Below are 21,144 nucleotides of genomic sequence, written 5' to 3' on the forward strand. Positions count from 1 at the left end.
TCTGTACACAACTAGGTAGTTTAATTCTGGTGTTTGGATTTGGAAATGCGGCTTTATTGTGCGCACGTATATTTATATGAGTGGAGAAACTGGTCCATTTATTTATTTTCAAACCCAAGCAATAAGACTTGGTATATACCTCATTGGTTGATGCTGATAATATCCATGTTCAGAGGGTAATTTTTACGCAAACATTTGCTCATGAGTTCTGCGAAAATGTGTGCAATTGAAGCAAAGTGGAATTTTGAGCGAAATGAGCAATTGTATGAAGATCAAAGAAAATTTTCAAGGTGGCAATATGTTAAGGCAATGTTAAATTCTGTTCAGTACTATCCTCTCAGGAGAAAGGGAGATAATCAGTTGGTGTATTGCTGTCAGATGTGAACAATAACAAAAAATGTTTTATGCCGATAGATATCATCAATGTACTAATTACACATTTTCCACCAGTCAAAATGTACATGTATAGGTATGATTGTCCAATTTGATTGGATCATGTGAGTGCATCTGACAATTAAATAAGCCGGCCTTTCATTGGTTGCTATACATGCCTTGTGATGTACAGAGCAATGTTTTCACTGGTCATGTGTTTGAAGTTTTTTTTGTTTTTTTTTTTATTGCGCACAAATCTGTTGGTTATTACATGAATGTGTTGATAATTATGAGACTGTCTTTAATGTACATGTGGAATTATGCCTGTGAATTTTAATATTCTTGTTGATTAATATGTCATATGCAAATAAAATGTAAAATGAAGAAAATTAGGCCTTAAGTTGTCATGCTTAGGAAATAGTGTAGTAAGTAAAGTGGCGTTTCTGTAACATTTGTGATTGGCTGCGAGTTCACCTCATGCTTGTACCGGTCCCGATAGAACAGTTGGTAGTACGTCCGCTTCGGGAGTGGTAGATCCAGGGTCAGTCCTTCGGTAAGGCGTCTCAGTGAAGCAGCACTAGATAAAAGAGCAGTGGAAATCCATCCTGCAACAAGGAGGCACATTACATGCACTCTAAGGATTCTTTCTTCGTCATATCATTGAAAAATTTATTGTTAAGTATGACGTTAAACCCTAAGCACTCACTCAATCACTCACCTCATACTGACCTTTGGAGCCTTTGAGGTACACACAGACTTGTTTATAGGCTTAGCCTCGCTCATCACTTGTCTCCTCCCGTGGAACTATTTAATCAGCATTCATCAATTAAATTGTTTTAGGTTTTGGTTAGAATCATGTTGTACATACTCTAGATATAGAGAGTGGATGTGTATAAAGTATTATTAGAGACAAAGGTTGAGACAGGATTGTTTGTGTTTTCTAAAATCTCTTCTTGCCTCATCACCATGACCCAAGTGACCCTCGGCGTTGTTCAAGATTTCTGTACAAAAATGTACTAGTCGTGGCAGTGACGTAAAGCAAAAGATAGAGAGCAGCACATGCGCTGTGAGGAGTATGCGTCATGATGTGTATGTCACACAGGGCAGATTTCCCCTGTAGCTCACCTAAGCTTAGTGATTTTACTCCGGGCAGGTCTGGTTTCCTCCATCCGTACCATCTGGTTTCCTCCATCCATACAGACTGGTTTCCTCCATCCATAGTCTGGTTTCCTCCATCCATACAGTGTCCATGTTAACATTGACCTCAACGGTTATGTGTGAAAAAAGTTCTTTGGTGTAGTGTGAAACAACTATAAAATAAATAAATAAATAAACTTCAGCCATATTTTGTTCAACTGTCCTGCTGTTTCAGTTGAATCTTATGATCATTAGGGAGATTTGGCATGTAGCTGTACATTTAGATGGTCGTGCATTTCCAGCAGACTTGTTTTGTGTTAAGTCGGGAGGTCGCAGGATCAAACCCATGTCAGGTCATACCAAAGACCTTAAAAATGGGACTTGCTGCTGCCTTGTTTAGCGCTCAGCAAGGAGAGGTTAGAGCAAGGAATCATGACTGGTTGGCTGTCAGTATAATGGACTAGGTTGGGCTTCATATCTGGTCTTTTCGGCACGATACTTCAGTGACGGCGGTACTTTGGCAGCTTAGGCCTACATGGACTCACCTTGCCACAAGAAGACACTTTATACGTCCACACACCTAATGAGTCCTCGTCGTTATATGACTGAAAGATTGTTAAGTATGACATTTAAACCCCAAGCACACGTTCATATATATCTATTGTGCTATCATGTGTATGAAGCACCAATGAAATTACAAAAGCCAGGTAACTGGTGAGAGGCTATGTTTTTTTTCTTGGCTCATTAAACTTGATTTACTCTAGTAAATGACGGCCATTTTGTTCCAAACCATTCTAAAGTTTTACATCTATGATTTACTTGATTTACTCTAGTAAATGACGGCCATTTTGTTCCAAACCATTCTAAAGTTTTACATCTATGATTTACTTGATTTACTCTAGTAAATGACGGCCATTTTGTTCAAAACCATTCTAAAGTTTTACATCTATGATTTACTTGATTTACTCTAGTAAATGACGGCCATTTTGTTCCAAACTTCTATGAACCCGGAACCTGAGATAGACTAAAACAAACGACTTTAATTGTTCAAGGAATTGCATCATTTATTCTGAAAACGGAATGTCAGTCAGTATAAATCTTTGCACTTTTATGGAAGAATGAAAAAAAAAACAAAAACAAATTATATTCACTTAGCTGGTAGGACATGTACGCGTACATTTGTTAAAGATAAAAAATGTTTATATAAGTAACTGAACAACTACCACATTAAAATGTGACAATTAAAACCTGATGAAAAACTGACGTTAGCAGTGATTTGCATGTAAACCAAGTTAGCAAGCGATATGTAATTTGATATTGAACTTACGACAAACTACATGAACTAAAGAGAACAGAAATTCTCCCAGACATAGTTGTATTCAGACATGTCACACTCAGATGTCAACATTTCCACAATCGTCAACATTTCCACAATCGTCAACGAAATGTGCTAAATTATATTGAAAAATTCAGGAGTTGACGGATCACTGAAGGCTTATGGGATGTGCACGGCTGCGAACTGATAATACACATTCACACGTAGGCATTTCATACTAATATAATATTTAAAAATAGGAAGATTGCATTTATCTTTTCTTTTTCTTTTTTTTGGGTGGAGAAACAGGTCCATTTTCAAACAAAATTTTCCAACAGTTTTACTTATTTCAACTGCGCAGAACTGATTGAGGTATTAATGAAGCTGAACATATACATGGTTCAGAGCATCAAATTGTGAAGTGAAATAACTTAAAATTTAAGCTATTTACAGGAACAGACAGATAGGTATCCTGATCAGCTGGACACAATGATAGCTATATTACTCACTGGAACGCCAAAGTATGGTAAAATGTGACGGAAAGACATGATACTTAAACTGTATTTATCATCTTCTATAAAACACATGTTAAAACCATTGATACTAGTACATATGCATTAGAAATAAATTTGACCAGAAAGTCTTATACATGTGAAAATGTAAAAAGTATTGTAACTTCATAATTTACTAGTACCGGTATGTTTCAGTGGTTATGAAATTGAGCCTTCGGGAAGTCATATTTCATCCATCATCACTGAATGACAAGCTAGTGGAATGTCAAAGCTAGAGGTACTGATCAAGAATATTTATGTCATGGACAGGTGCTTCAAGTCAACAACAAACCGTTGAGATCAGGCTTATCAAACAACAGCACCCATCACTCTGCTGGCTAGGCCATGATGGAAATTAAGAGTGGATGGTTTGGCTGTAAGTTCCATGTTACAACATAGAGTGTATTGCAAAGAGAGCAAGGCATCAAACTGCTATAAAATTTGTCCTTGGTACAAAAATGTTTGGTCCAAACGTTTTAAAACAGAGTAAGGTCCTTTTGACATCAATGACGCTTTCTTTGATCAATGCTGGACAAAGCTTATAGTTTAACAAGGGTAAGTACATCTATTACACGAAACCAGTCATTATCCAAAAATAAAGGATCTAACCTTATCTTCTAAAATTATTACTTTTAAATCATGTGGATTGTCTGAAAAAGCAACTAGTACAAGAAAAGTCATGTTACATGGATGTCATGCACCGGTACATATCCATGGCTAAATTGTGTCTCAACTGTTATTCTCAGCTAGGTGACAATATCAATCAATTTAAAGAAAAAAGCAAAAATCAATGGTTGGGTCCAGTACTTACAATTCAGGGACCCATTTCACAAAAACATTTTTGACGGACAAAATTTGAAATATGATCTTAAAGATTACTTTTCGGTTTAATAAAGCAAAATTTTGTGCCGCTCATCAGTGTTATCTTAAGCCAAATGTATTCAAATTTCAACTTTCAGTGCCGATACCAAAAACTGAGCATTGTAGAAAGATTTTAAATTTTGACTTCAGTCAGAAATGGCTTAGTGGAATTGGACCTTTTTCTTTCCCTCCCAACTGAAGACTGAGGCTATGTAAACTGAAATCACAAAAGGTGGCATGATACATGGACATTGATACACATATATGGACTGAAGTCAGCCATTCCTTTGCACTAAACTGTTGTTCAAAATACAAGCTATCGCAAAATACATGTATATGTGAAGACATCTAAAAATACTTTGGACAAGATTCAATTCAATTTCAAATCAAAAAGATTTACATGTGCCTGTATGCACAAACATGCACTTTTTGATTTCATACAATGAATACAGCTAACTTTGCAACAGATTTAATTTTGGGATATCAGATATTTACAAAAAAAGTTTATGTACAAAAACTTGGTGCTTTATATACAGTATAGTTGGAGTATTTTCGGTTTTCTCTTCTCTTGATCACAGTCTTCCAACAGGGATCTGTCAGTCTCTCTCTTTACTCAATTGGCTTCTTCCTGTATTCAACAAATAAGAGATAGGTTTTAATTTAATATCAACTCCAAGCTGAACCCTCACTCCTGAATGCTTCATTCTAATATGGAAGAAAAGGTACCACAAAATCTCAACATTTTGTAACTGCACCAGCAATGCATACATGTTCCATCGTATGTACACATCTCAATGTTTTGTAATTACATTACACCTTCAGGATGTACCTTCACATCTCAATGCTTTGCAATGCCAATGCCTTGCAAGTACACCTTCAGAATGTACCTGTATATCTCAATGCTTTATAATTACACATTCAGGATGTACCTATATATCTCAATGCTTTGTAATCACACCTTCAGGATGTACCTTCACATCTCAATGCTTTGTAATTACACCTTCAGTATGTACCTTTACATCCCAATGCTTTACAATTACACCTTCAGGATGTACCTGTACATCCCAATGCTTTACAATTACACCTTCAGTATGTACCTCTGTACCTCAATGCTTTACAATTACACCTTCAGGATGTACCTTTACATCTCAATGCTTTACAATTACACCTTCAGGATGTACCTTCACATTTCAATGCTTTGTAATTAGACCTTCAGGATGTACCTTCACATCTCTATACCATTCACTTAACAGGAGAACTTTTGGCAAGACAACATCCAATCTCTTGAGGAATGTAATAGCCCCTGCAAATTGTTTTTTTTTTATTCTTAACTTTAGCATGTCAATGAAGCAGATATGCATATTAATAACTACCTTTTGTTCCAGGATATTATGGGCATTGTTGTCTTAATTTTTAACAAAAACGTTGGTCAGTAAGATTTTAATTACTTGAATATGTTAGTCCCAAACTCACCATGCAAGCACTAATGCTTCACTGCATACAAACGTTCAACAAGGCTGTTTTTTTTGCATTTATAGGCCTTTACACTTGACACAAAAGCTAGTACAAGATTTTATACTCCTTTCAACAGGCCTACAGCAAGTTTAAGCACCAAGCGTAATATTATAAATCATACATTTGCTCCTAAAAATGTACCCTTTTGTTCAAAATTGTAAGTCATTTACAGTGTACATGTATATTTTACAACGTCTAGATTAAAAAGGATGCAGGTGTTTAATGCATGCAAACACTTGAAAGAGAAAATACAATGTAACACCCAGCAAAAGCAAAACAAAACAAATACATACATATCCATAACCCAGTACACTGTATTTCACCCCAAATTTACCTTTTTTTTCAACTGAGACATTTCGCTTAATTCTGATTGATTCCTCCACCTGTATATAGGGCAGCTTAATTCTGACTGATTCCTCCACCTGTATACAGGGCAGCTTAATTCTGATTGATTCATCCACCTGTATATAGGGCACCTTAATTCTGACTGATTCATCCACCTGTATATAGGGCAGCTTAATTCTGACTGATTCATCCACCTGTATATAGGGCACCTTAATTCTGACTGATTCATCCACCTGTACATAGGGCAGCTTAATTCTGACTGATTCATCCACCTGTACATAGGGCAGCTTAATTCTGACTGATTCATCCACCTGTACATAGGGCAGCTTAATTCTGACTGATTCCTCCACCTGTATATAGAGCAGCTTAATTCTGACTGATTCCTCCAACTGTATATAGGGCACCTTAATTCTGACTGATTCCTCCACCTGTACATAGGGCAGCTTAATTCTGACTGATTCCTCCAACTGTATATAGGGCACCTTAATTCTGACTGATTCCTCCACCTGTACATAGGGCAGCTTAATTCTGACTGATTCCTCCACCTGTATACAGGGCAGCTTAATTCTGATTGATTCATCCACCTGTATATAGGGCAGCTTAATTCTGACTGATTCCTCCACCTGTATACAGGGCAGCTTAATTCTGATTGATTCATCCACCTGTACATAGGGCAGCTTAATTCTGACTGATTCATCCACCTGTATATAGGGCAGCTTAATTCTGACTGATTCATCCACCTGTACATAGGGCAGCTTAATTCTGGCTGATTCATCCACCAGTATATAGGGCACCTTAATTCTGACTGATTCATCCAACTGTATATAGGGCAGCTTAATTCTGACTGATTCCTCCACCTGTACATAGGGCAGCTTAATTCTGATTGATTCATCCACCTGTACATAGGGCAGCTTAATTCTGATTGATTCATCCACCTGTACATAGGGCAGCTTAATTCTGACTGATTCCTCCAACTGTATATAGGGCAGCTTAATTCTGACTGATTCCTCCACCTGTACATAGGACAGCTTAATTCTGACTGATTCATCCACCTGTATATAGGGCAGCTTAATTCTGACTGATTCATCCACCTGTATATAGGGCAGCTTAATTCTGACTGATTCATCCACCTGTACATAGGGCAGCTTAATTCTGACTGATTCATCCACCTGTACATAGGGCAGCTTAATTCTGACTGATTCCTCCAACTGTATATAGGGCAGCTTAATTCTGACTGATTCCTCCACCTGTACATAGGACAGCTTAATTCTGACTGATTCATCCACCTGTATATAGGGCAGCTTAATTTTGACTGATTCCTCCACCTGTATATAGGGCAGCTTAATTCTGGCTGATTCATCCACCTGTATATAGGGCAGCTTAATTCTGACTGATTCCTCCACCTGTATATAGGGCACCTTAATTCTGATTGATTCCTCCACCTGTATATAGGGCAGCTTAATTCTGACTGATTCATCCACCTGTACATAGGGCAGCTTAATTCTGACTGATTCCTCCAACTGTATATAGGGCAGCTCAATTCTGACTGATTCATCCACCTGTATACAGGGCAGCTTAATTCTGACTGATTCATCCACCTGTATATAGGGCAGCTTAATTCTGACTGATTCATCCACCTGTATATAGGGCAGCTTAATTCTGACTGATTCATCCACCTGTACATAGAGGGCAGCTTAATTCTGACTGATTCATCCACCTGTATACAGGGCAGCTTAATTCTGGCTGATCCCTCCACCTGTATATAGGGCAGCTTAATTCCGACTGATTCATCCACCTGTATACAGGGCAGCTTAATTCTGACTGATTCCTCCACCTGTATATAGGGCAGCTTAATTCTGACTGATTCAGAATATAGGGCAGGTTAAGAGTTTTTTGTGAAGTCTCAAAAAAACGTTGGCATCAGAAGTGTTGTTTCTTTTGTGTACTTACGCAAGTGTATCAAACTTCAGCACAGGAAACTGACAAACAGACAATAAAGCAGAGAACACATCAGCACAGGAAATTGACAAACAGACATCAGCACAGGAAACTGACAAACAGACAATAAAGCAGAGAACACATCAGCATAGGAAACTGACAATCAGACAATAAAGCAAAGAACACATCAGCACAGGAAACTGACAAACAGACAATAAAGCAGAGAACACATCAGCATAGGAAACAGACAATCAGACAATAAAGCAAAGAACACATCAGCATAGGAAACTGACAAACAGACAATAAAGCAGAGAACACATCAGCATAGGAAACTGACAATCAGACAATAAAGCAAAGAACACATCAGCACAGGAAACTGACAAACAGACAATAAAGCAGAGAACACATCAGCACAAGAAACTGACAAACAGACAATAAAGCAGAGAACACATCAGCATAGGAAACTGACAAACAGACAATAAAGCAGAGAACACATCAGCATAGGAAACTGACAATCAGACAATAAAGCAAAGAACACATCAGCACAAGAAACTGACAAACAGACAATAAAGCAGAGAACACATCAGCACAGGAAACTGACAAACAGACAATAAAGTAAAGAACACATCAGCACAGGAAACTGACAAACAGACAATAAAGCAGAGAACACATCAGCATAGGAAACTGACAAACAGACAATAAAACAGAGAACACATCAGCATAGGAAACTGACAAACAGACAATAAAGCAAAGAACACATCAGCATAGGAAACTGACAAACAGACAATAAAGCAAAGAACACATCAGCATAGGAAACTGACAAACAGACAATAAAGCAGAGAACACATCAGCACAGGAAACTGACAAACAGACATCAGCACAAGAAACGGACAAACAGACAATAAAGCAGAGAACACAAACAGAATCACCACCTGCACCAAGCATAAAGGTTAGAACATCACACTGTATACAGTATTGTTCATACTGTATTTGACCTTAAATTTTGTCTATGGCTAAGTTAATCAATTGGCCTGATTTCGAGAATTCTATTCATCTTGGAAAGTTGTTTTGGGTATTGCTAGTTTGATAACCTCCTGGAAAAATGTAATTTTCATCACCAAAATCAATATTTTAGAAAATGTATTCTGTGTGTGAAGTTTCAGGGCAAAACATGTATACACATATTAATTTAAAATAGGTCTGGATAAATGTACTATAGAAAATACATTTATTAAGTTGGCCTGGGCAAACCCAGGACCACCCGCAGGTTGGTGAAGACCTTCTGACTTGAACTCATAGCAACCGCATTGGTGAGAGGTTCCTGGGTCAATGCGCCATGGAGACCCCGTTTGTTTAACTGAAGGCATTGAATATTAATAGCTGTGGTTCATTTACATAATTTATACAGTATATACCCTGCTTTTTTTAAAATTGTGCAATGTATATCTCTACCCCTAACACCCCATTATTCTTCTAAAAAACTAAAGACATACTCAGAAACTCAGCACTAACTAAGCACAGAGGTTATAGCACTAATGCAACTACTTCTACTCTAAAATATTAATACTTCTGACGGAACAAAGACCTACAAATTAGCATAAATAATTTAATGAAACAGATCTGAGAGAAAACACACTCCACCTAAAGGTTACTAGGAATAAACACATACAACGATCATGCACCAAAGCAACCCCATAAAGATACCAAATAAAAAAATTATCCTCACAGATCACGTCACAGGATTCTCTCTGTTCAAAAACAAAACGGTCTTCAGTGCATAGAAAACCTTGCCACTGTCAACTGAAAACTTTAAACTAAATCCCTTTTTAAATTGAAATTGGTTCACGTATACAGATTTTGAGTTATATGTCATTTCCATAAAAGACATGTAAAAATGATATCCGAATGCAAATGGCAGGGCTACATGTACATGCCTATCTTTAAAAAATATCTAGTTTAGATGTAACTATCTACAGAATATCTGTATTTTTGTCAATATTTGATACCCAAGCCCACTCAAAGTTATATGTCTGAAGGTCAATCTAATCTACATAGTTTTCTTTATTCTGTACATCTTAAATATCACGTATCCCTCCCATGTTAAAATGGGTAGGCTGACCACACCCATTTCTTCATTCTGTACATCTTAAATATCACGTATCCCCCCATGTTAAAATTGGTAGGCTGACCCCACCAATTTCTTCATTCTGTACATCTTAAATATCACGTATCCCTCCCATGTTAAAATGGGTAGGCTGACCACACCCATTTCTTCATTCTGTACATCTTAAATATCACGTATCCCCCCATGTTAAAACTGGTAGGCTGACCCACCAATTTCTTCATTTTGTACATCTTAAATATCACCTATCCCCCCCATGTTAAAATGGGTAGGCTGACCACACCCATTTCTTCATTCTGTACATCTTCAATATCACATATCCCCCCATGTTAAAATTGGTAGGCTGACAACACCAACTTCTTCATTATTCATATACATAAAATCGTAAAAATATTGATCTTGTTTAATTTGAAATGGGCAACTTACTCGGGTTCAACGTTCATTTCAGCTTCAAGCTGCTCACGCCTTTTCCTGGCCGACAGGTTGAGCTTACCTCCCCTTGCTGCATCGACTAGGTAGAGTAATACTGAGCCTATCAAAGCCACTGTCAACAAGAAAACATAACACAACAAGGCATGGGAATAGGTTCTCATGAAACAGGCTGAATTTCCACCCTGAAAAGTTTGATGTGTATATTTGTTTGACGGTTGATTAATAATGCATGGTTATAGGATAGTGGTCAGTTTTCTGGGTGGAGGAAACAGGAGGGCCCAGCGTAAGCCATGTAACTTTGGGAAGGTTACTGATGAGCTTTCCCTTACCTGAAATATGCACACCATACTGATGGAAGACAAGTACTCTTCAATGGCCACCCATTAAATATATTTATACACATTTTTGGTTGTAAACAAGCTGGAAAATTGAATATTCATCATTTTTCATATACAATCTTTTATGAACTCTATGATACTGTATTTCACAATCGGTACCGGTATACAATTTCCAAACACATTAAGGCCTTAAAATACAGTAAGCTGAAATTCAGTCTTTTATGAATTCTGAAATAAGCTGAAATTCAGTCTTTTATGAATTTTTTATGGACCCAAAATAATCAGCCATCACTGAGTATTCACAGTCCTTTCAGAACTTACAGCACAGCCAGGCCAAGAAGAAGACTTCCAGCAGAAGGTAACCTTTGGCATCTACAATCATTCCAGCCACAAGGGAGATAACTGCCAAGCCAAGGTTCTGAACAGACTGCATTCTGGGAACAGGAAGTGACATCACATGGTGAAAAATGTCCGATTATGTAATAACTGATTGATTGCAAGCAACACTGACTGGGCAAAAGTAACAGTATGCACTGTAGGAAAAAATGAATGAAAAGTAATGCGACACTGCAAAAATTTTGTGGCCAAAAGAAGAACACAAAAAGACACAAAAATGATTGACGCAATACAAAACATAAAAAAAGCACAGAATACATCTATCACTATACCCATGTCAAGCATGATATTACATTTAAGCTGATCATCTTTTTCTTTAGACACTGTGCATCATTAAACAGCATCACAGGTACTATATTAATATCTTATATGCACTGGTTCACTTTGTATTTACATTACCGTAAGTATTTACAAGTGCATAGAACTAAGTAAATACAAGAAAATTCACTCACATGCCGTACACTGTCCCTAGTTGATGTTCTGGTACCATCTGTGCAGCCATTGGCCAAAGGGCGCTAGCAAGAACTGAATATGCCAATCCCATAGTGCTCTGGTAAAGGTTTTCAAGAATGCCACAAAAAAAAAAATGAACTGTGTTACCAACATATTATTTCATCAAAAAATGAAACAAAGGGTTCGTACACTTCAAAAATTTTAAGGCTTTTTCCAGACTTTTCCAGGCTCAACATACGATAAACAGTAGTTTCGTTCCTTCTGTACACTCTTCTAGGTTTAACTACAAAACCGCTGGTTTTCGGGGCTTTCAAGGCCTGGGAATGTTACTTTCAAATTTAAGGCTTTTTAAGGCTTTCTAAGTCACACATGAATCCTGATAAGAGTTCATTATTCGTACTGTAAAAACACAAATTGCTAGTTCTTTAAGGCTTTGAACAATTACATCTTTCTACAGAAGCCATCACCACAAGTAGTTCTGTGTCAACAAGAGCTGATTTATTTATTCATCTATCCAACTGTTGTCTAACTCATGAATTCTTCACGATGGCAACCTGTTTTGTGGGTGAGGAGTACCCAAGGTAAATCATCAATCTTTCGTTATCCCATGTATGTGATATGCATGTATACAGTATGTTGTATTGGTGGAAGTCAATACGACAATGACTAACCTTATAAGTGGGAGAAACCAGAGTGCACTGAGTAAACCACTATGCTTTTTGCGAATTCTCACACATGTGTGACATACATGTATACAGTATGTCACATTGGTGAAAGTCATGTGGTCTCCAGGGAAATTCATGCAAGATGACATGATAGACCATTTATAAAAAGACAATGGGCTTTTACCTACTGTGTCCTACTTACCATAGATACATATGGATTGATGAAGGAAAACGCCAGGAGACCATGGCAGCCAATGGTCACTAGCACACCCAGGCATACCCAAAAAATGTTTTTCCCTGTTTTGTCGATTAGAAAGCCAAAAACAGGGGAGGCAACTGCTGAGATGATGTACACCAAACTGTAAGGCAAATATTAACACATATTAGGCAATGTGACATATTCATTACCGGTACCAGATACTTTACATAAAGCCTAACAAAACAATTCAAACTCTTAAAATAAAATAAAAATAAACTTTTAACTTCACTACATCATTTATTACTAAGGCAACACCACTCAGAAAATATTTTAATTGTTTTTGCATGATTTTCAGGATTGTCTAGACAGGACCACTGATGCCTATGTCTTTGCTTCCACATAGTGAGTCTAAGGGGAGGTAGATCAACATAGTGGGACTAAAGGGAGGTTACCCTAGTGTTGTCACCTGGAAACAACATATTCCTTCATCCTTTCATATCAAAAAAAAAAAAAAAAAAGAGAAAAGAATAAAAAGAAAGATCATGACTATATCACTGATTATTGATTGACTGATTGGTGCATAGGTGCATGAAACGATACAGGATCATGTTTTGTGTTGCTCTTAGTACATCCCATGTCTTTGTGAGAATTCCTTATTAGAAGTTGACCAAACACCTCAGGAAAAAAAACAAAACAAAAATCCAGGTGTATTTTCATTGCTCTTCCTAAATCATCAGATTATTTTGTTGTCTTTTTTTTTAAGCTTACAAAATTTTGTTCAAAACTCACTTTAAAGTATCCCATTTCTAGCATTTCACAGTACAATAATGATTCTATTTTACTTACCTATTCACGTTATTAGCCAAGGATGGATCAAAATCGTACTTCATTTCAAAAAACACTCTGAAACAATTTACACAAGTAATAAGAATACACATATATACAGAAACTGCAGTGAAATGATGTCAAATATAAATATAAAAACAAATACAGAATCTTGTGTGGGGGTCAAATTGTTTCACAATGACAAGACACCAATGTGGTCACCGTGAGTTCAAGTCCAGAGTCCGTTTAAAGGCTAAGCTATTTGTAAGTATCACAGTGACACACGTTTAAAACACATGTTGCCACGGCGATTACGATCAATGTAGGCTAGGATCACTTTGTGCAAGAGACCCCAACTTATACGGGCTTCCTCCATGTTCATATATGTGCTTGGGAAGGTGTTCCACCAACCTGCAAATGGTAGTTGGTTTCGGATTTTCTCCCACCATAATGCTGGCGGACATTGCATATATTTGTATGACATAGAACACTGATGAATTAAATACATAAATAAATGACAAGAATATATAAAGGAGTCATGACATTTGTTAACTTAATACATGCTATAACTTGAGAATATTACATGATGCAAAATTGGAGATCAAATACAATTCTTCCTTAAAAGAAGATGAGATGAACATGCACAACTTGAACAAAATTTTAAGGTCAGATTTTATACAGCTCTGGAGACGAATTTTGTTTTCAGGATAGCATTCATTTTGCCGCAATGGCAAGAAGTAAATGCATTCTGATAGTAGAAATTTCTACGACAAATTTGACAAATGTTTTTCAGTAAATTCTCCTAGCCACGTCATTGGGTAAATTTATGGAATATATGCAAAACGGAGATACTTGTACTTACAAACCCAAGCCAATGAAAGGGAAAATAGCCACATAGTATGCCACACAGATCAAACATAGCAGCCATACTGTCAGAGGAAATGTCAGCACATCTCTGAACTGTATTACCTCCCCTGGAAATAAACAAATGCAATAGAAAAAGATACAGCTTGTTTCTTTTCGTCATATCACCATGTTGAACTCAAAGTCTAAATATTTGTAGTGCAGCCTCAATGAAACACATGATGAGGACACCAGACATGACACCCTGCCCAGCAATGGCCAAGTGTGCTAGTACCAAGACTACTGATATTAAAGTCAACCTCAAATTCTTTTTCTTTTACGCAGATTTTTACCTGATCCTTTTGCGTCCCTCTTCAGAATTCGGTCAGCTCTCTTGTCAAAATACCCCAGTGACAGCGCACAGAGCAAGGAGAATACACAGGTGCCTCCGCCTTACAAAACACCAAAACATATAGGTTACTCGTTACTCTTTCACAAGTACTTGTACATGATCAGATTTCTAGCCAGAAATCAGAAGGCTAATGGGTCCATCTAAATCGTCAGTCTTTTTGAAGGTTATAGTTGTTTGCTAATTCCTGTTTCAACTCATGCACTCAAAATTATTTTACTTCCAGCAAATTTGTGTCTGCATCAGGTTGGTCGATTTTTCTGGTTCTTTTTCGTTTCCTCTTAATAATTTAGCACATTAGTTTAGGTCTTGGAAATACTCATCTGGCATACGCAAGGGGAGGACAAAAAATATTACAGTTAAAAGTCTGGACAGCAGCTTTAAGCACAAAGTCCAACTTGTTTTCTTAAAGATATACTATATTCATGTTCAGAAATAAATTGTTTCAGTGTCCCACCAAATTTCATATCCAGCTAAATGATGCGTACTAATGACTTGATTCATGTATTTATCTCACAGGTGTTTAACACAATTTTTAAGAATTAAACCTCAAGTCTCAACGACCCTGCACATTCAGCGGAGGAGAGCAAATGAAGGCCCCTTACCAATAAAAAGGACAATTCCTAAATTCGTGTAACCTTTGAAAGAAGTACTCAGTAAGTTGTAGATGGGAGACATGATATTCATGTTCACTGTGCTACCCTGAAATTGAAAAAAAAAATAGACTATCAGTTATACCAGTCTGTTGTGAGAGAATACAACCAGATATTAGATCAAGATGATCAATATTTCAAAGGGCGAGTGGAAATAATGATCTCTAATACAAATTTATCACAATGAAGAACATTTTCTTGATTAATACTGATTCTTCAGCCAATGCTTGCCGTGTTTTCACGGACACTTTGCCGCTATGACGATGGCAGCATGCACGAGGCCCGACTGGCATGAGTGGGACCTTTGGTTGAGTTGAGAGAAATATACCTGCCTCTGGTGAACTGCCAATTAGTCATTTTCGATTCAATTTGCAATGGTATGCAATTTAATTGTCTCAAAAAGATGTTATGAGAAGTTTTTTCCCGATCTTGTTAGCTGCTGAATCATAAGAGTTCTTCTGAAAATGAAAGCATGAAAAGTTCTTGACTGATACATTGTCAATGAGCATTGCCATTTGCTGGCATGTGCATCCCTGACTCCATAGGTATACAGACCCTGTAATTGTACAGAAAAAATGTCCAATGCTTGAGATTCCTCGTCTCTTCAGCGGACTGGCCAATAACAAGTCTGGAATTTTCTCTGAATTGTGGTAAATAAATATATGCATGCATGGTGTCTAATAAAATCATCTAATAGTCAATTAAGTTAATGGCAGTTAATATTGATAAATTTTATTTAATACAGTACACACTACAGTCAATGTCACATTTACCCCCTGTTAGTGAGATGTGTCTAAGGGTCTGTCCAAACAAGGTACTGTTTGATTCAAGTCAAAATTTAAAATCAAAATACAGTCCTGACTTTTTGGTCACTGTAGTCAAGGTCATGAGTCAGGCTGCGCTGATAACTCATCATGGCACTTATATAAGGTGCATGCAATTTCAACATTGGTGATTCAACTTATTTATTTATTTATTTCATTGGTGTTTTACGCCGTACTCAAGAATATTTCACTTATAAGACGGCGGCCAGCATTATGCTGGGAGGAAACCGGGCAGAGCCCGATGGAAATCCACAACCATCCGCAGGTTGTTGACAGACCTTCCCATGTACGGCCGGAGAGGAAGCCAGCATGAGCTGAGCTTGAACTCATATTGACCGCATTGGTGAAAGGCTCCTGGATTATTATGCTGCACTAGCGCGCTAACCACCTGAACCACGGAGGCACCCATTTGTGATTCAAAAGTACTGAGCTAACTTCAAGTGACAAATTTTGCTTGATTCTGAAGGATTCCTCCACATTACAGGTTCACTTCACATCAATTTTTGTGAAGAATGATTAATTTCTTGTCAGCAAAACTATTGGCATTGAGGAATAATAATAATAATAATAATGGCTTTATTTCAAGAGGGTAAAATACAATGCGTATACTCAGTCAACACTAGGTTGATCTACATTTGAAACAATATATTACATTGCATATGAGTTGGAAAACATGGTAATTTGGATCGTGTAAACCACCTGCAACAAGATTTTGAAAACAATATATGTGTCTTTCATGTGCTCCTAAAAGTGCATTTTTAGAAGCAAAACTTTGGGTGAAATCAAGTAAATCAAGTTTCAAACTTGAATGAAAATGAGTTTTATTCTGGCTATAAATAAGACGCAAGTGGGAAGGTCTGCCAACAGCCTGCGGGTGGTCGTGGGTTTCCCCAGAGCTCTGCCCGGTTTTCACCCACCATAATGCTGGCCGCCGTCGTATAAGTCAAATGTTCTTGAGTACGGCATAAAACACCAATCAAATAAATAAAAATAAATAAGACAGAGATTTTCCAAAAAAATTAACACTCAGAGAAAACTAAGAAAGAAATTCCATGTTTTCTCTCAAGGCTGGTTGAGTTACCCCCATCAAATTTATTCTTAATGATGATCCTGCTCTATCGGGGGTGCCTTTTACATGTAGTTGTGATGTGCATTACCTGTGATATGTACCCACAAAAGGAGGCTACTGAATCTACAGCTTACCACTCGGGAGAAACTGAGCTGGAGTCCGAACACCATGTTGAGTTCCTTCCCCTTGAACCACTTTACAGCATAGGTATTTTGAGCCACGGCCAGGGATTCACCACCAATGCTATGAAATATTTACATAGGGTACACGAAAATAAACATATAAGAAAACCTACAAAACAAAAACTAATAGAAAGCCACAGACTTCAGTATACATAATTTTTCCTGGAAGTACAATACAAACAATAAACAGCTTTGAATTTCCATAAATTTAGAAATAATCGACAAAAGTTTATTTCCTTTTAAAATTATCAAAATGTAAAAAGAAAATCCATGAAATAACGCCCGCTCACCTAACCCCACCCGCATACAAGACACACATGTGGGATAAAAAAATTGAACTCATGCGAAACGTCACTGTCACTCTTCATCTCATGAACACTGTAATATCATTTCGCAAAATCCTATATACTGATTTTGTCCATGACTAGGTTTCTCATTTTGTCCAAAGATGTTTTGTTTTTCATTTGGGAGACTATATCATTATATCACAGGAATTATATCATACTGACAAAATGTAACTTTCCGAATCAAAAGTAATACTTTATGACCTTATTTATTTGCCACTGAAAATGAACGTGTTGGGCAAACACAATACTGTCTTTGTGAGGTTTTCATCATTGCAGTTGTTCACGAACAAAGTCACTCACCCGAATACAAATCTTCCCACACACATCAACCAGTAGAGGTTAAAAAAGGCGCCAGAAGCAAAAATGACCTGTAAATCAAAAAAGCAATGACACATTAAAATCACTTCCAAGGCTTAGTATCTAGCAGCAATCTTCCGCAGTTAACAGATTATTCCTTTCCCATCATTCAGCTACACAATCCACTATACATGCCTGACCAGCTTTCCGAAAAAAACATAGTTTCAATTCAACATTTAAACACTGACATTTCTTAACTAATATCCTTCACAGTTGATGTCAACTGTCCAATAATATTTTGTGTATATTTTTTTCCTGTCTACCGGGCATTTCGGCCATATGATTGCCTCTCTGATAACTGTGTCACAAAGCTGTCTTAAAGGAGAATGAAGCTTCATTTCTCAGTGGGTGATCGAGTAAAGAATGAAGAGATAGGCCACGGATATTATGAGTGTACTGCAATCATGGTGGGAAAACACTATGTATTACTTGTGAATTTAAATCCATGTGAAATTTCACCTTAGGCACTAAGTGATATTTCATAGTAGTCGTTTATAATGTTAAAGAATTAGGGTATGCTGTACAGCATTGACATGCAGCCATCTTAGGGTTATTTACTCCAGTACCATTCTATGCCATATAGTGGATACATGAAACACTTTTTTTAATTTTTTAATATGCAGTTTAGAATGAGTAACACTAGTAAAACATATACATGTCACAGTGCCAATATAATTCTCAGGTTACTTTTTTTTTTGGCGCGAGGAAAGGTGGGTAGAAATGGTTTACAGTGGTTTTCTAGAAGCCTCAGAGGTCAGTAACGAATACCAGGCAGGCACTCTAACCATTATGCCAGAGACACAGTTAAAGAGAGATAATATAGTATTATTTGTACTGTAATTCTCAACCTTTTCGCATGTTTGCATACTGTTTATTCAAATATATTCAGAAGTCTATATTCTGTGTTGACTGATATAATTATACTCTTTGTGACACCCTGAAAATGGCGAATCGAAACAATGTACTTGTCTCCGAAATCAATGTACATAAATTACATTGAAAGTTCTTCTTTAAAATGCAAAAGTTTCACCAATTAGAGTACATGTATAATGAGCCTCAGCTTTATAGCATGATACACGTACCTGCCCACATGTTACAAAGATGGAGAAAATGATGGCTCCCAGACGAACACCAAACACTTTGTCGATGAGAAGCCCACCAAAAAAGCAGAGTATGACGTTAGGCCACGAGTACCAGGAATAAAAGGCCATGAACTGCCCCACCCCGATATCCAGGTCCTTTATCATGTTATCCTGTAACGCTGCTGGGTTGTCATAGCAAAAATAGCTCCCTGAACAAGAAAATGTTAACATTTACTAACAAATGCACATATATTATATTCATTTATATCTTTGGTGCCCAGATCACACCAATTTTAGTTTCGTATTTTACGGTGAGCTGAACCTAAGAAAATCTAAAAAGGGAATAAAAAAAAATTAAAAATTTACTTTATCTGATTTTTCCGTTTTTACTGATTTTTCTAATTTTCAAAGCTTTTTTTTTTATCACATAAACATGTCTTTAACAGGAACAACTGATGGAAGAGCCCATATTTCCCACAAAAATATATGATTTTCCATCTCAATTTTTACTTTAAAACCCTCCTTCAACATTGAAAATAGATTCATTCTGCCTTTAAAACAAAAATTTAAATTGGTCAGGCCCTATATTATATTGTATCTGAACACGTGACCTCAATGGTCAAGAGCCTGACAATCGCAGTGAGCCCGGGATTTCCCCATCTGAGCCAGCTGACAGATTGGTATTTAATATTGCAGGATGCAGAATCTTTGCTGGTATGAGAAACAGACCAGTCCAGGAGCCATATATGCTTGTATGTAGGCACGTCAGGGTAACTGCCATGAAGTTTAGCTGTTATATGGCATATTTATTGAAGTGTGACCCAAGAAATTCTCCATTCTCAGCCACATGGCGTGGATTCTGTTTCCTACATACTTTCTTTCTCTGGTGCTTACCCAAGGATCCATGAATAGACAGCCTAAATTCCCAATTCCTAACTCTTTACGTTTCCATCCATCAGCGCATATAGAAAATAGGAGAGCTACATGCAGTGGTAAATTTACCCTGATGGAAGAAATTAATGGCTGACAGAGATTTAAGCTATTCTAACCATAGCTACTTGGCTTTAGCTGACCATGAAGTTTATTACAACGGCAATATACTGTGTGCATGCAGCTGTGGTTGAGAGATAGGCATAGGGTTTCAGTAACATCACTTCTCTACCCTATGTACTATGTAATGTGTATTATATATATAACTCAATGTTTGTGTGGCAATTCAAACTCACACAATGTAGTCTAACAAATAAGGTACCAGTTTCCAAGAAATTTTGTAATATTACATTTCATTATAATCAGTTTTATCATTTATTTTACAGCTTACTGGTACTCACATTAAGTAAGAATTAAGACTAAACTTTTAAAAAACTATTATTATGTCACTTACAAGAGTTATTCGTATATAGCTACGGTACTGATGGTAACAAGTCTATTTTCGTAATCAGTCAAACATCAGTTTGAACAAGATAAGCCAATGCCTGTAAATCTCAAGTTTGGTGTCTTAAAACAACTTCATTTAAGTTAACAGTTTGAAGTTTGCTCTCTCAAACTTCAAAGCACTCACCGAAACTTAACAGACACATGATGATCAAAATCAGATATCTGTGTAGCATCCTCCGTGGATTGCAGGGCAAAGTAGCCCCGCATCCCGTTAGCTCTTCTTCTTCCGAATCATCCCCGATCTTATTCAGAAGAGGAGTCTTTTCCTCACTCCCCATCTTAAGTTTTGCCTTCCTTTATTACCAGGTGACAGTCTAGTCAGATGGCGAAATGTCACGAGACTCAACGACCGCCGACCTTAATGAGGTCATTTAGTACAATATGCTCTAACACAAAATTTTTCCTAAGACGTAAATCATGTAACGATTTAACATTTGCTAAAAAATCAATGAAAGCATTAGAGGAATATTTTTCTTG

At 37.1% G+C, this 21,144-nt stretch overlaps 1 protein-coding gene across 2 annotated transcripts; it reads right to left on the reverse strand.

Annotated features, from left to right (window-relative positions):
- Nucleotides 1–2,561: 2,561 nt before the first annotated feature.
- LOC135479067 (major facilitator superfamily domain-containing protein 1-like) lies at nucleotides 2,562–20,977 on the reverse strand. Of its 2 annotated transcripts, XM_064758784.1 has the most exons (14): nucleotides 20,792–20,977; nucleotides 19,231–19,439; nucleotides 18,092–18,159; nucleotides 17,397–17,505; nucleotides 15,322–15,418; nucleotides 14,661–14,759; nucleotides 14,327–14,438; nucleotides 13,486–13,542; nucleotides 12,643–12,799; nucleotides 11,775–11,872; nucleotides 11,248–11,360; nucleotides 10,583–10,700; nucleotides 9,761–9,782; nucleotides 2,562–4,864 (listed from the first exon to the last, which is right to left on the reverse strand). In XM_064758784.1, the coding sequence occupies exons 1-13, from the start codon at nucleotides 20,943–20,945 to the stop codon at nucleotides 9,764–9,766; spliced, it is 1,410 nt and encodes a 469-aa protein (XP_064614854.1). In that variant the 5' UTR covers nucleotides 20,946–20,977; the 3' UTR covers nucleotides 2,562–4,864; nucleotides 9,761–9,763. The 2 variants fall into 2 exon arrangements, with proteins under 2 accessions (XP_064614854.1, XP_064614853.1); XM_064758783.1 differs by lacking the exon at nucleotides 9,761–9,782.
- Nucleotides 20,978–21,144: the final 167 nt, after the last annotated feature.

The sequence above is a fragment of the Liolophura sinensis genome, chromosome 12, assembly GCF_032854445.1.
Source record: "Liolophura sinensis isolate JHLJ2023 chromosome 12, CUHK_Ljap_v2, whole genome shotgun sequence".
Classification (NCBI taxonomy): Eukaryota; Metazoa; Mollusca; class Polyplacophora; order Chitonida; family Chitonidae; genus Liolophura; species Liolophura sinensis.